Raw genomic sequence first — 13,717 nt, forward strand, 5'->3', positions numbered from 1 at the left:
AGAATGTTCACAGCCGTTGGATAAGTTTGGGGAGATTTATCCTGCTAAGGCTGACACTAATGTGCCGCCAAGTGTTGGGGTGGCCTGTCTCAGCTGCTAGGGTGAGACCCGAGGTACATGCAGTGTAGGTTTACTTGAAACCCTGAACCAGACCAGATTTCCAGTATTGCCCTGGACCTTGGTGATTAATGGGGAAAACTGGAAAATTACACCTAACCCCTAGACTCGATTATAATACTGCACTAGGTTTCAGATTGGGCCGTCTTTGATATACCAATCAGTGAGATCCTTAGCGGGGGTCAAAACCTGAGTATGTTGGGACAGTCTGAGAATTCATCTGAATGGGTGATCATAGTGACAGGATCAGCCCCTTTGTCGGACAAAGGTAATGATCGGGGATGCACTCTCTCTGATGGAAACCAAGACTACCGGCAGCCAATTCCAATCGTTGAAATTTGTTTTGCAAAATATATTTTATATACGGATATAAATATATATTATGGTTTCAAAAAATTGTTTGCAAAAGGTTTTAATTCCCGGGATCAATGTGAGCAGAGAGTGCAGCACTGTTCCTTGCAACCGAGGGAGAGGTCCTCTCTTGTCGGGCAGTGTATGATCATTATGGGCTGAGAGGTTAAGTGTAAGACCATTGAGAGTAATACCTGATGGGCTAATCTTGCATCTGCCCACAGTCCCTGGGTTTTTATAAGGTGGCTTGGCCTAGGAACCACTTAGTGTAAGTGTTGGGCCCATTAGGAGTCCATGTGATGGACTTCAGCAACCATCCCACAACAACCTGGGAGTCGCCTTCAATTATCAGCCTTTCAATACCAAGTTGGTTGGCTGGCTGAATCCCCTGTACAGCAGCTAATAGCTCTGCTCTGGTATCTCCTAAGCCGATTGGACCTGAATATACTGCTAAGATATTGTTGTCCTTGTCTCTCAAGATTCCTCCTATACTATAGTAGAGATAGTATTATCCAATAGTTTTTCCCAAACAAAGTGATAGACAACTTCCATATGCTATGTTCTTTCAAGAAAAATGGGATTAGAAGCAAATATGAATTATGAACTGCCACTTGGTTATCATAATGTAGCTTCCTAGGAGTCCAAGAGCACATTGGGAAAGTGTTTCACAAACACCCATGCTTATAACTTGGGTCTAACCCTAAAAATTGAGACATACTAGCCCATCCTTAGACAGTATAAATCATGTCAGCCTAGTCAGGATAAACTACCCAAGTTTATCAACTAATTGAGAACTTTTAGTCTACATACCAATCATGAATTTCTCTAACCAAATTAATGATTATCATAATTCTATAATGTAGATCAAGGGCTAATGCACAAAAACATGCCCAATAACACACAATAAAACAAGAAACTGAATTTTTATTCATAATAAAATCAGTTTACATCTAACATTGGATCCTAAGGGCCACTATCTAACAAGTTACACAAAGAGGCTATTTTCTAGGATTTGAACCTTGGTCACCCAAGTTGCAATGGAGCAACCCAACCATTGCGCCAAGGAAAAGAGCTAAATTACAAAGGGATTATGGTGCAAGGAGACTCAAAGATAATTATGGAATGACTAAGCGAAAAAGATCAAGCAACTTGGAAAAACAGATACACCTTAAGGGAGACCAGATCATTAGTACAAAATTGAATGTCAACTTTCAATGGGTTCCAACATGAGCCTAATGTAAGGAAACTTTGGCTAGATGGTAATTGTTGGTCTACAAGCCTATAACTTTTAAACTCGAAGTTTTTACTTGAGCAGCAACCAACAAGTGAAGAAGTTTTCACTCAAGCACCAGACTCAGAGGAAAGTAAAGATCAAGGCTAAGACTTTTTGTAGATGGTGGTGTTTATTGTAAGTGTTTATTTAACCACTTAAGGCTGTTTGGTGACCCATTTGCCAAATCACTTATTGGGGTGGGGATGTTTGGTGAGCTACTACCCCCACAAGTGCTTATTTTATCATAAATGACAATTTTAGCACTCATTTTACCCACACATATAAACAATTTTAGCCCATGTGGGCCCACACATGGAGTGCCACATGGACCCAAATAGAAAAAAATGAACAACAATGATAATGCTAATAATAACAATAAATAATAATAATAATAATAATGATGATGATGATGATAGTGGCATAATACCAATAAACAATAATAATAATAATAATAATAATAATAATAATAATAACAATAATAATAATAATAACAATAATAATAATAATAATAAACAATAATAATAACAATAATGATAATGACCTAATAACAATAAATAATAATAATGATATATACTAATAGTAAATAATAATAATAATAAAATAATAACCAATGTTTAGAGAACCGGACCGGGCATAGAACTAGAGAAGGGAGAGGTTCACAAGTTAGAGGTTTGACCGGGGTCGAACCGTGATGATGTGGCATATACATATATACTACAGGTCACGTAAATACTATATATAATATATTTTACAACTTTTAATGTGCTTAAACATGGTGGATGGATGGTAAGCTTCTTAATTTTTAAAACAAATGACTAGGGTTCAAGCCTTTTAACTTGCATTTTCTTTAAAATACGTGCATAATAATGTAATATGTACAATAAATAGTCATTAATCAGCATAAGTAAAGCGATGGATTAGTGGTAATTAAGTAATCTTTTAAAATAAGAGGTCTTTGGTTCAAATCTTGTTAACAACATTTTAAAATTTCACTTATGTATGGACCCGAGTGGTTTCATGAAACCAGGACCGGTTGACTGGTTTTCCGGTTAAATTGGCCGGTCAGCCGGTAATAGGGTTGTGACTGAACCGATCAAGGCCCTGGGTCACGGTTCGACCGGTCAATCTAGTTTTCAAAACACTAATAATAACAATAATAATACACAATAATAAAGTATGACAATAATTATTATTCATGTTAATGATAAAAAACTATGTAAAACACATCAAAAAAATGCAAAGACAAATTTAAAATAAAGTATGACAACAATTATTATTCATGTTAATGATAAAAAAGTAAATGAAATTTCGGTTTAATAAAAAAATGTAAAACACATCACAAAAATGCAAATAGAAACTTTAAAAAAATAGGATAATAATATTAATTCATATTAGTAATAGATTAATAAATGAAATTCCAGTTTAATAAAAAATATGTAAAACGCATCAAAAAATGCAAAGACAATTTTAAAAGAAAGTAGTATAATAAATTTAATTCATACTAATAATAAAAATTAAATGGTTTTGGTTTAATAAAAAATGTAAAACAGACCACAAAAATGCAATGACAAATTTAAAATAAAGTATGACAATAATTTGTATTCATATTAATAATAAAAAAATAAATGAAATTTCAGTTAATAAAAAAATTAAAATAATTGCAAAGAGAAACCTAAAAACAATTAGGTTAATAATTTGTATTCATATTAATAATAAAAAAATAAAGAACATAACAATGAAACAAAATAAATTCACATAAATGATGCAACCACAAGAATGCAATAAGGATTTTAAAAAATGGAAGCAAAATAAATTCACACATTCACCAATTATTCACATTAAAATTCCTGAAAAAAATGAAGCAAAATTCGGAATATGCAAGAACATAACAAAATAAATTCACATATTCACCAATTATTAACATTAAAGTTCCAGAAAAAAAATTGAACCAAAATTTGGAATATGCAAGAACATAACAAAATAAATTCACATATTCACCAATTATTCACATTAAAATTTCTGAAAAAAATGAAGCAAAATTTGGAATATGCAAGAACATATAAAAATAAATTCAAATAATTACTTAATATTTCTATAATATTCAATAATAATGAGAAAAAAAAATCATAGTTGTTCATAACATGCATCATTTTTCAATTCATAATACTGAAAAATCAAAAAAGAATCGACTTTCACTAAAATATAGAAGAAAACAGATAAAAAACTCAAAACAACCAAAGTGGTAGGTGGAGGGAGCCTTACCTATTGTCGCCGACGCGTTTCAGGTAGGGTTTCCGTCGAAGATTTCAGATTTGAGATAAAACACGCAAGAAACATCTCAGATCACAAAAAATGTCAAAAAAAAAAAAAAAACAGAGCTGGGAACGAAGATGATTGACTAGAACTGAAAAACGACCTACCCACCAATCGATATTTTGTATTCAAAGTCGTCACAGTCGCCCTCTGAGATCTTGCTGTCGCTGCCCTGTTCGAACTGGACAAATGGAGAAGACAAGGGTTTTCTCCATTCGTAGGGGTAGTTTGGGCATTATGAAAATTTTTAAGGGACTGGGCCGTCCCAGATTTTTTGAATAAGCACATGTTGAATAAGTGCTTAAAAAAATCCATCTTCAACATGCTTATTTGTTAAGTGCTTTTTTTGAAAATAAGCACTTATACCTGACTTATTTATCAAACAGGTATAAGTGCTATTATTCCACTTAATGTGTGGTCCTAGCACTTCTTTTAAGTACTTATTACCAGTGAAATCGAACAGGTCCTAAGTCAATAGAAACCACTGAAGATGTTCTAACAAAAGAAGGGGAATTGTCGGGAGAAAAAGTTGGTTCAGGAGAAAAAGATGATGAAGCTCAAGAGGGCAAAGGTGGAGTTTGATAATGTTCAAAAAATTGAGGGCTTTCGTTTAGGGTTATGTTTTATCAATTGGGCTTTCTTGTTTTGGTTTGTTTGGGTTTAAAGGCTTTTGAAGCAAGTTGTGGGTTGTTTTCTTCTTTGTTTGGGCTTGGGAAATTGTGCTTTTCCTGGGTGCTCTTGTTCTTTATTATTGGGTAATACCTTATCACCTCTTTTGTGTCTTTTTCTATTTCTTCTTGGGTGCTCTTCTTCCTTTCTATTTCTCTTTTGTGCCTTATAACCACAAGGGCACACAATAACATTATTAGTAGTTGTCAAGGTGACACCTAGATGACAAGGAACCCTTGGAGGCTCACCTTGCCTAATCGCCAAGCAATTTTGTACATTGTGGTATAAAATACTTTTATATTCTTAATTTTTTGAGATTATAATTATAAAATAGACATTATTAAACTTAATTATTCATTTTGTGTATTTATATCGTTTTCTTGTTATTATCTATCTATCAAAAATATTTTTGTTATTATTTTCTTATTTGTTAGGGTTTAATCAATACAAACATTGCTAAATGCTGTATTTAACCCTTAAAGACTTCAAAACCTGAACCAATAAGTAAGGAAGAATTTAAAATATTGTCTAATCAGCATATTATCTTCTTCTTCAAGTTTTTCTTTTCCTCTTTTTCTATAATAAAAAAGGGGTTCAGCCCCCATAGTTTTTGAATTTTCTTTTCTTTCTTTTTCTTATGAATATGTTGATTTTCTATACTGTAACATTAAGTTTCTGTTTTTTTTATTAAAATTATGAATAATTATTAAGGAAATATGGTTATGGAGCATAGGGAACTACCTCCCCCCAGGATATATGTTTTTTACATGAAAAAATCCATCGTCTACGTGACTATGTGGCAAGGCACCCCCCTGTTGCCTAGCCTCACCTTGGCGCCTAGAAAACTATACTTGTTACTATAAACAATGTTCCACCGTCTACGTGACTATTCAATCGCATAATCTACAAGAGAGGTTAGGAGACCTTTAAAACCCATCACAGCATTCAGCCACTACAAACAATGATGTTTCCTAGTGCCGCAACCAAGAAGATGGAGGAAGAAAGTCCCAAAAGCTGTCTTAGACTAGAACAATTTAGAATCCTTGGACTTTTTTTTTTATGAATGAATTTAGAATCCTTGAACTTTCAGTCCAAAAAAAAGTAAGAAAGGGAGAGAGAACTTGATCGGACTGCTCCTAGAACCCGTAAACCTGCTCTGATACCATATTATCTTGCAAGAAAACAAAGGAAGAAGAAGAGAAGAGGGGAAGAAAGGTTTGAGAGAGAAAAAACTAGGTTGGCGGCAAATAGTATCTTATTTATATTAGGGTGGCATTACAAATAAAAGTAAAAAGACATAAGTGCCCTTGTAGTACATATAATGATAATTACAAAACACACCCTAAAAGCCAACAAAAGAACAAGCAAGCAATTTTTATGTGAAAATTACATTTTAACCAGTCATACATCAATAAATCATAGGCCATATGAATGTGTTGAAGCCTCATTGCACCTCACACACAAAAATCTTCTAATCATATAAACTCATAAGGTATTCTAAATCATAGCCAGGGCATTATCCATCATATAGAAAAAAAAAAAGGAAAGAAAAGAAATCATAGCCAGAACATGAACTACTGACTAAAAGGCATTGCTTACAGATCTGCCAGGGGCACCATCCCATATCCATGGTAGTCATCTATCTCAAAGGCCCGAGACGAAACAAGACTTCTTGCAGCAAGATACTGTTCAACTTCAAAGCTTTTGGGGTTCAACTTCAATGGGCCAAAATCTACAAGTGGCAGAATGCACTCTTTCCAGTCCTCATAAATATGAGATTTGTCTTCTTTCACTGTCTGCCTAGAATTTCATCAAAACAAACAAACAAGTTTTTAACATGAGAATGTTTTGACTTTAAAATCAGATTAACAAAGGGAGAAATAGCAATTATGTGATTTGGAAATATATGAATCATGAATTCCTCTGGAGTCTAACAAAGTAGGGAAAAAAGAATGAAAAATTAAGCTTTACAGAAATAAATCTTCCTACAAACTTTACTGTCTAACTAGCACACCTGATTGATAAACATAACTTTGCTTGATTGATGACAAAATTAATGAGAATGGAATAAACGAGAAGACAGTAAATCATTTTTTCTCTTTTAAACAGAAGTCATAAGATAAATAGTTGCTTTTCCCATATTAGTTAATCAGTGTTATCTAAGAGTCATAAAAATGACTAGTCAATTGAGAGACGTATCAATTGTATCATTGACCGGTTGGTTGGTTCCTTCCAGCTCCTACAACCTTATCTTTGACTGGTTTAATCTAAAATTCAAAGTGCAAATTGATATAAACAGAACCTCTCTCACTGTTCTAGCAGGGGGCATCAGCACAAACAGTTGCCAACCAAATAACATCTGAAAGACAAGGCCTACTTTTTATTTGACCTTGAAGACATTCCAACTATTGCTAGAATCATTGTAATCAAAAGTGTTGACTAGTACCACCTGATAAATTGAGGGCCAGACCTACTGCATCACTATCTAGTTGGTAGTTACAGATGATGAGATTGCCTACTACAATTAAAGCATCAACTAGGTTGACTAGTCAATTGACAACTAGGCACAAAGATACTTCAAAGTTTCTTCTTTTTTTTCTTTGGTTTTTCTTTATCTCTAATTACCTAAAATAATATAAATATATGTTTTTATTATTTATATGCATATCACTGCCTCAAGTATTTGTGATAGAACATCTTTGGCTAATAGTTTATTAAATAGAAACAAGACATAAAGATGAAAGTGGAGGGCGGGCTCTTTTAAGCTTTCTCTAATCAGTGGTTCAATAGCATAGAATCACCACAAACAAGGAGTGCATCAAATGCTACGTTACATGGTAAAAGATTACACATTTTTATGCTCACAAGACAGATCGTAAAGTAAATGTTTAGTTTTGTTCCACTATTGCATACTTGATATCTATATTTGTTAGACAGTTTTATATGCCCTTAGCTCCAATCAGTTTTAATGTACTTTTGACATTTAGTGTAAATGAATAAAATGCATGTTTGATTCATGTTGTGTGGTATGTTTCTGTGTAAGACCCTTAAACTGGACACTTGATGAGACTCCTGTTAGTTTAGAATGTTCACAGCCGTTGGATAAGTCTGGGGAGATTTATCCTACCAAGGCTGACACTAGTGTGCTGCCAAATGTTGGGGTGGCCTGTCTCAGCCGCCAAGGTGAGACCCAAGGCACATGCAGTGTAGGATTACTTGAATCCTTGAACCGGACCAGATTTCCAGTATTGCCCTGGACCTTGGAGATTGATGGGCAAAACTGGAAAGTTACACCTGACCCCTAGACTCGATTATGATACTGCATTAGGTGTCGGATTGGGCTGTCTTTGATATGCCAATCAGTGAAATCCTTAGCGGAGGTCAAAACCTGGGTATGTTGGGATAGTTTAAGAATTCATCTGAGTGGGTAATCATAGTTACAGGATCAGCCCCTTTGTCGGACAAAGGTAATGATCGGGGATGCACACTCTCTGATGGAAACCAAACTGCCGGCAGTTGATTTCAATCGTTGGAATTTTCTTTTGCAAATTTTATATATATGATATATAGATATGTATGGTTTCAAAATGTTTGCAAATGGTTTTAATTCCCGGGATCCATATGAGTAGAGAGTGCGACACTATTCCCTGTAGTCGAGGGAGAAGTCATCTCTTGTTAGGCAATGTTTGATCATTATGGGCTGAGAGGTTGAGTGTAAGGCCAGTTAGGGTTATACCCGATGGGCTAATCTTGCATCTGCCCACAGTCCCTGGGTTTTTATAAGATGGCTTGACCCAGGGACCACTTATGTAAGTGTTGGGCCCATAGAGTCCATGTGGTGGGCTCAAGGGGTTCACTGGGCTTTCCAGTGAATTCGGCTAGGCCGAACCCATGTAGCTGATGTGTAGATCAATGCTTGGGTCCCATTCCATACAAATGGGCAGCAGTTTGGAAGCCTATTGAGCACTTAATACATATTGGGCCTAAAGCCCATTTCAAACTAGGATGATTTGATCAGTCACTTAAAGGGGCGGATCTGAGATTAGGTTAAGCCAAAAAGGATTGGGTCTTAACCCTATCTACTCATGGAGACCAAATTCAAATTAGGATTTGAATCTGGTAATCTCCTGATAAGATCAGGAGTGGGCTGATCTAATCTGCAGATAGGATTAAGATGACTCTTTATCCAAATACAGATTTGGATTAGGATAACTCCTAATGAGATTAGGAGGTTTCTTAATCACAAAGAAAGGAGGAGAAAACCCTAATTCGAATTACAAGAATTCAAACCCTAAGGTTTTCACAGATTACACTGCGTCCTTGAGATAGGATCTCAAAAACCCTAGAGAAGAGAAAAGCAATTCGCCATTTTCTTCTCTAGCCTTCTCCTCCAGCAGTCGCCGCCATCTACTGCAAGTTCGAGTTCTCTGTAAGGGAAGATCAAGAAAAGTTCTTGATTTTGTGTGGTGCTCTCTGCTTTCATCGAGTTCTTCAGAAGAACCTGGTTCGTGGGACGAACACTACTGGTTCTGCTCCATCTTCGTTGTGTCATCTTCAGTGGGAGCAGTTCTTGGGTTTTTTTTCTTTGGGCATAAACACCAATGTTGGGAGATACTGCTTCTCCGAATCAGGTATATCCCTTCCCTTCTCTTTTGGTTCAGATCTGGTTCGGTTTTGATTCAAGTAAGATCCTTGAATACTTTATTCTAAATTCAGGGAATGTGATTCCCAGTTGGAAGAATGGAAAGAAATTTGTGAAATTCGCCCACCCATTCTGCAACCTTTTTGGCGTCCATATGATGGATCTTACCATTCTTTCAATATTAACTTATTTATGGGATAGCATCAATTTTTGAAATTTAGAATGTCTTTTTTTCTGGTTAACTAATCAGTGCCTAAGTGCCTACTAGTCATAGCATTGACTAGAGAGACCAAAACGACTAGTTATCACTTTATATCGTTGGTAACACTGGCTAGAGCCAGAAACAACAAGAACTCTTCATACAATAAGGAACAAGATCTCAAAAACAGACCTCAACATCAATGACCATGAGCACCAAGAAGATCTATTAATAATCCACCCAATTTCATTAGTTTTTGCAAAGCTGCTACTCCTAGGAAATTTGCTACCCTTCAGCAAATTTCCTTAAAGAATATCCCAAACCCTTCAAACCTCAAAGTTTGTTTGATGGGAAATATATTTGTCTCATCTCAAAGCTTTCAAGCCAGCCCCAAATAAACCGAGATGTGCAACTTTAAAAGTCAAACATTGCTCAATGTTACAATAAACCAAGCACATAGAACCAAAAACATGTATCCTCCTTTTGCAAGCCTAAGAATCAATCAGGACAAACCAATGGTTTAAGAAGAAAAACAACCTTCTGAAATAAACGGACTGATTAAAAGAGTGTAGAAAGGTGATAGAGAACAGCAGAAACATAGAATCAAGAAGAGAGAAGAAGAAGAAGAAGAAGGTGGCGGCAATAGGGTTCAAAGAAGGATTTCCTTTCCGAATGTAATCCTCTCTTACACCCTAATCCTTTTCATTAAATTTGATTTACTATAATTACAGAGAGGCCCTTATCTGGGCTGTTAATTGATAAATGGCAGACAAACTTCTCCAGAAGCCACTCTTTCTTAGATAAAATGTCTATCAAATTCAATATGTTTAGTCATGTTATGTTGCACCGGATTGTGAGCAATGTTGATGGTAGTCTGATTATCACAATATAACATTAATGGCTTATCATACTCAACACCCAATTCTTCTATCAAGGATCAAAGCCAAAGTAGCTCAAAAACTCCATGAGCCATGGCTCTATACTCGGCTTTAGCTGAAGATCTGGCAACAACTGATTGTTTCTTGCTCCTCCAAGAGACAATATTACCTACCACCATGCTACAGTACTCAAAGGTTGACCTTCTATCATCAATGTTTCCAGCCCAATCTGCATTTGTTTAAGCCTCCAGTTTCATATGACCATGCTTAGCAAATAGAATTCCCTTTCCAGGAGAACCCTTTAAATAACACACAATTTGTTCTGTTGCTACCATATGAGTGTCCCTGGGAGCATGCATGAACTAGCTAATGTAGCTGACAGCAAATGCAATGTTTGGTCTAGTCATGCAAAGATAGAGAAGTTTCCCAAGTAACATCTAGAAAACTTCTTTATCCTTCAATAGTACTCCATCTGAGGTAAAAAGTTTGTGACTCGTATCAATAGGAGTAGCCATTGGTCTAGCACCCATCTTCCCTGTTTCAGTGAGTAAGTCAAGCACATACTTTTGTTGAGAGATAAAGATCCCATCCTTAGACCGAGCAACTTCTATGCCAAGGAAATACCTCAATTCCTCCATATCTTTAATTTCAAACTCTGTATGAAGGAAAGATTTAAGATCATTAATCCCTGTTACATCATTATCAGTCACAACTATATCATTAACATAGACAATTAGATATACCACCAAAAGCCTCTCCTCTTCACAAAGAGGATATGATCAGATTGAGTCTGTATATAGCCAAAGTTAACAAGGGCAGCCCTAAACCTTTCAAACCATGACCTACGTGACTGTTTAAGTCCATAGAGAGGTTTCTTCAGCTTGCACGCCTTTCCATCCATATCTGTGTCATACATCCCCAGTGGAAGAGACATATAGACCTCCTCATGTAACTCTCCATTCAGGAATGCATTTTTCACACCCAGTTGGTAAAGTGGCCAATCTGAATGTGCAGCCAGAGATAGCAGAACCCTCACAGAAGTCATCTTTGTAACAAGAGCAAAGGTCTCCAGATAGTCAATCCCATATGTTTGTGTATAACCTTTTGCAATCATCCTAGCTTTGTACCTTTCAATGGTGCCATCAGCATGGTATTTGATGGTGAAAACCCACTTATAGCCCACGGGTTCCTTCCCTTCAAGAAAATCAACCACTTACCACGTGTCATTCTTATGTAGAGCATAATTTCTTGGGTAAAGAATAAACAGCTCATGCCATGAATCTTGTTAGAATTTGTTACGAAATTATAGGTTGTAAATATGTAGTATTAGCCAAATTAGGAATAGTTTGATTTTAGGAATTATTCTTTCTTTGATTTTCTTCCTATTTTAGTATCTACAAGGCTGTATGATTTTCTTCCTTTTTTGTATCTGCAAGGCTGTATGATTTTCTTCCTTTTTTGTATCTGCAAGGCTGTATGATTTTCTTCCTTTTTAGTGTCTACAAGGCTGTATATATATGTACTATTTTCTCAATTGAAAGATATCAATTTATTCCAATTATTGTTCTATCACATGGTATCAGAGCTGGAGACACCAATTCCAGTCTGAAACTAATTTCTGGTTTTCTTCCCTCTATTGCCCATGAGCAGCTTTGAATTCTTTACGTTGCCCAAGTGAGCAGCAGCTGTGATCTCTAGGTCACCCATTCCGAGTGACATCTGCATCTCACCGCCCCTACCAGTGGAAGCGGAATCCCAGATCGGCCTACCCACCTTCAGCGGTATCTTTTCCGACGATTGCCTCAGCCTCGGTGTTATCCTGTGGTGTTTGTTTGCCCATCAGGAGAGTCTTTCCTCTCTGTTCTTTTTATATACAGTTGATATTTCGGTGCTGCCAGTTGTGGTTTCTTGCTGTTTGGGTGTTGCATCTGCTACCGATTTTGTTCAAGTGTGTTTTATTGGCTTTGCTGGTTGTTAAAAGTTTATTTTCATGTGTTTATGATAGTAGTTGAACAAAAGAACTTGGCTATGCCTAGTGTTATCCCCATTCTGTCTAAAATCACTGAACAAAAACTAAATGGAACTAATTACTTAGACTGGAGTAAGACTGTTCGTTTGTATTTACGGAGTATCTCTAAGGACAACCATCTGACTAAGGACCCTCCTACTGATGAGACATGCACTGAATGGCTAAGAATTGACGCTCAATTGTTTTTGCAAATCCGCAATTCTATTGAGAATGAGTACGTCGGTTATGTCTCTCATTGTAAGTTTGTAAAAGAACTAATGGAATATTTGGCTTTTCTGTTCTCTGGTAAAGAAAATATTTCCCGTATTTTTTATGTTTGCAAGACATTTTATCGGGCTGAACAACAGGATCAGTCTCTTCAGACCTATTTCATGAATTTCAAACGCACTTATGAGGAATTGAACGCATTGTTACCTTTCAGTACTGATATCAAAATTCAGCAGCCTCAACGTGAACAGATGGCTATTATGAGTTTTCTAGTTGGCCTTAATCCTCAATTTGATGGTGCTAAGTCACAGATTCTGTCTAATCCTGAGATTACCTCTTTAAAAAAGGTCTTTACTAGGGTCCTTCGTACAGATATTGGTTCCCATACCTCACCTGTACAACAACCTAGTACACTTGTCAGTTAGAATAGTGGATCAACTGGCCGGTCTCGTTCTCAGAATAGTAGCAGAGGTGGCAGTAATAGTGGTCGAAATGCTGGAACTTAGGCCACAGGGGGAGCAGTTTGCTACTATTAACATGAACCAGGACACGTTAAAGGACTTTCCAGATATTGATAAAGAAAAACCAGAAGTCTTCTGGGTCTCAGTCAGTTCATGTTGTAACTACATGCTCCTCATCCATCGTCAGATTAGACCATTACAATTTCTGCAGATGAATATGCGAGATTTACCCAGTATCAAGAGGCATTAAAGAACTCCTCTCAGTCCATCACTGCCCTTGCTGAGTCAGGTAAAACCAATACATGTCTTCTTTCTTCTTCCTCTTAGTGGGTCATTGATTCTAGTTCGACAGATCATATGGCAAGTAATCCTAGTCTCTTTTCCACTTTCCAATCACACACTTTTCCTTCTTCAGTCACCTTAGCAGATAGTTCTATTTCTTCTGCCCTTGGTTCTGGCACTATCAATCCCACACCAACACTTTCTTTGTCATCCGTATTGAGTTTACCAAAATTTTCTTTTAATTCGGTATCTGTTAGCAAACTCACTCGTACTCTTAACTGTTGTATCTCATTCTT

The 13,717-nt window shown here is 36.2% G+C and overlaps 1 protein-coding gene across 3 annotated transcripts in view; it reads right to left on the reverse strand.

Moving 5' to 3' along the window:
* Nucleotides 1-13,717, reverse strand: part of LOC148865451 (SET domain-containing protein) — an 89,115-nt gene that overhangs the window by 66,436 nt on the left and 8,962 nt on the right. For 2 of the 3 annotated variants that reach the window (XM_088981191.1, XM_088981193.1), the window contains exon 3: nt 6,323-6,519. In XM_088981191.1, the coding sequence (XP_088837317.1) occupies nt 6,323-6,519 (197 nt within the window). Of the gene's footprint in view, nt 1-6,322; nt 6,524-13,717 lie in introns of all 3 variants that reach the window. The other variant, XM_088981192.1, reaches the window with a different exon arrangement.

This window comes from Nelumbo lutea, chromosome 3 (assembly GCF_056320005.1).
Source record: "Nelumbo lutea isolate HS-2025 chromosome 3, American lotus-T2T, whole genome shotgun sequence".
Classification (NCBI taxonomy): Eukaryota; Viridiplantae; Streptophyta; class Magnoliopsida; order Proteales; family Nelumbonaceae; genus Nelumbo; species Nelumbo lutea.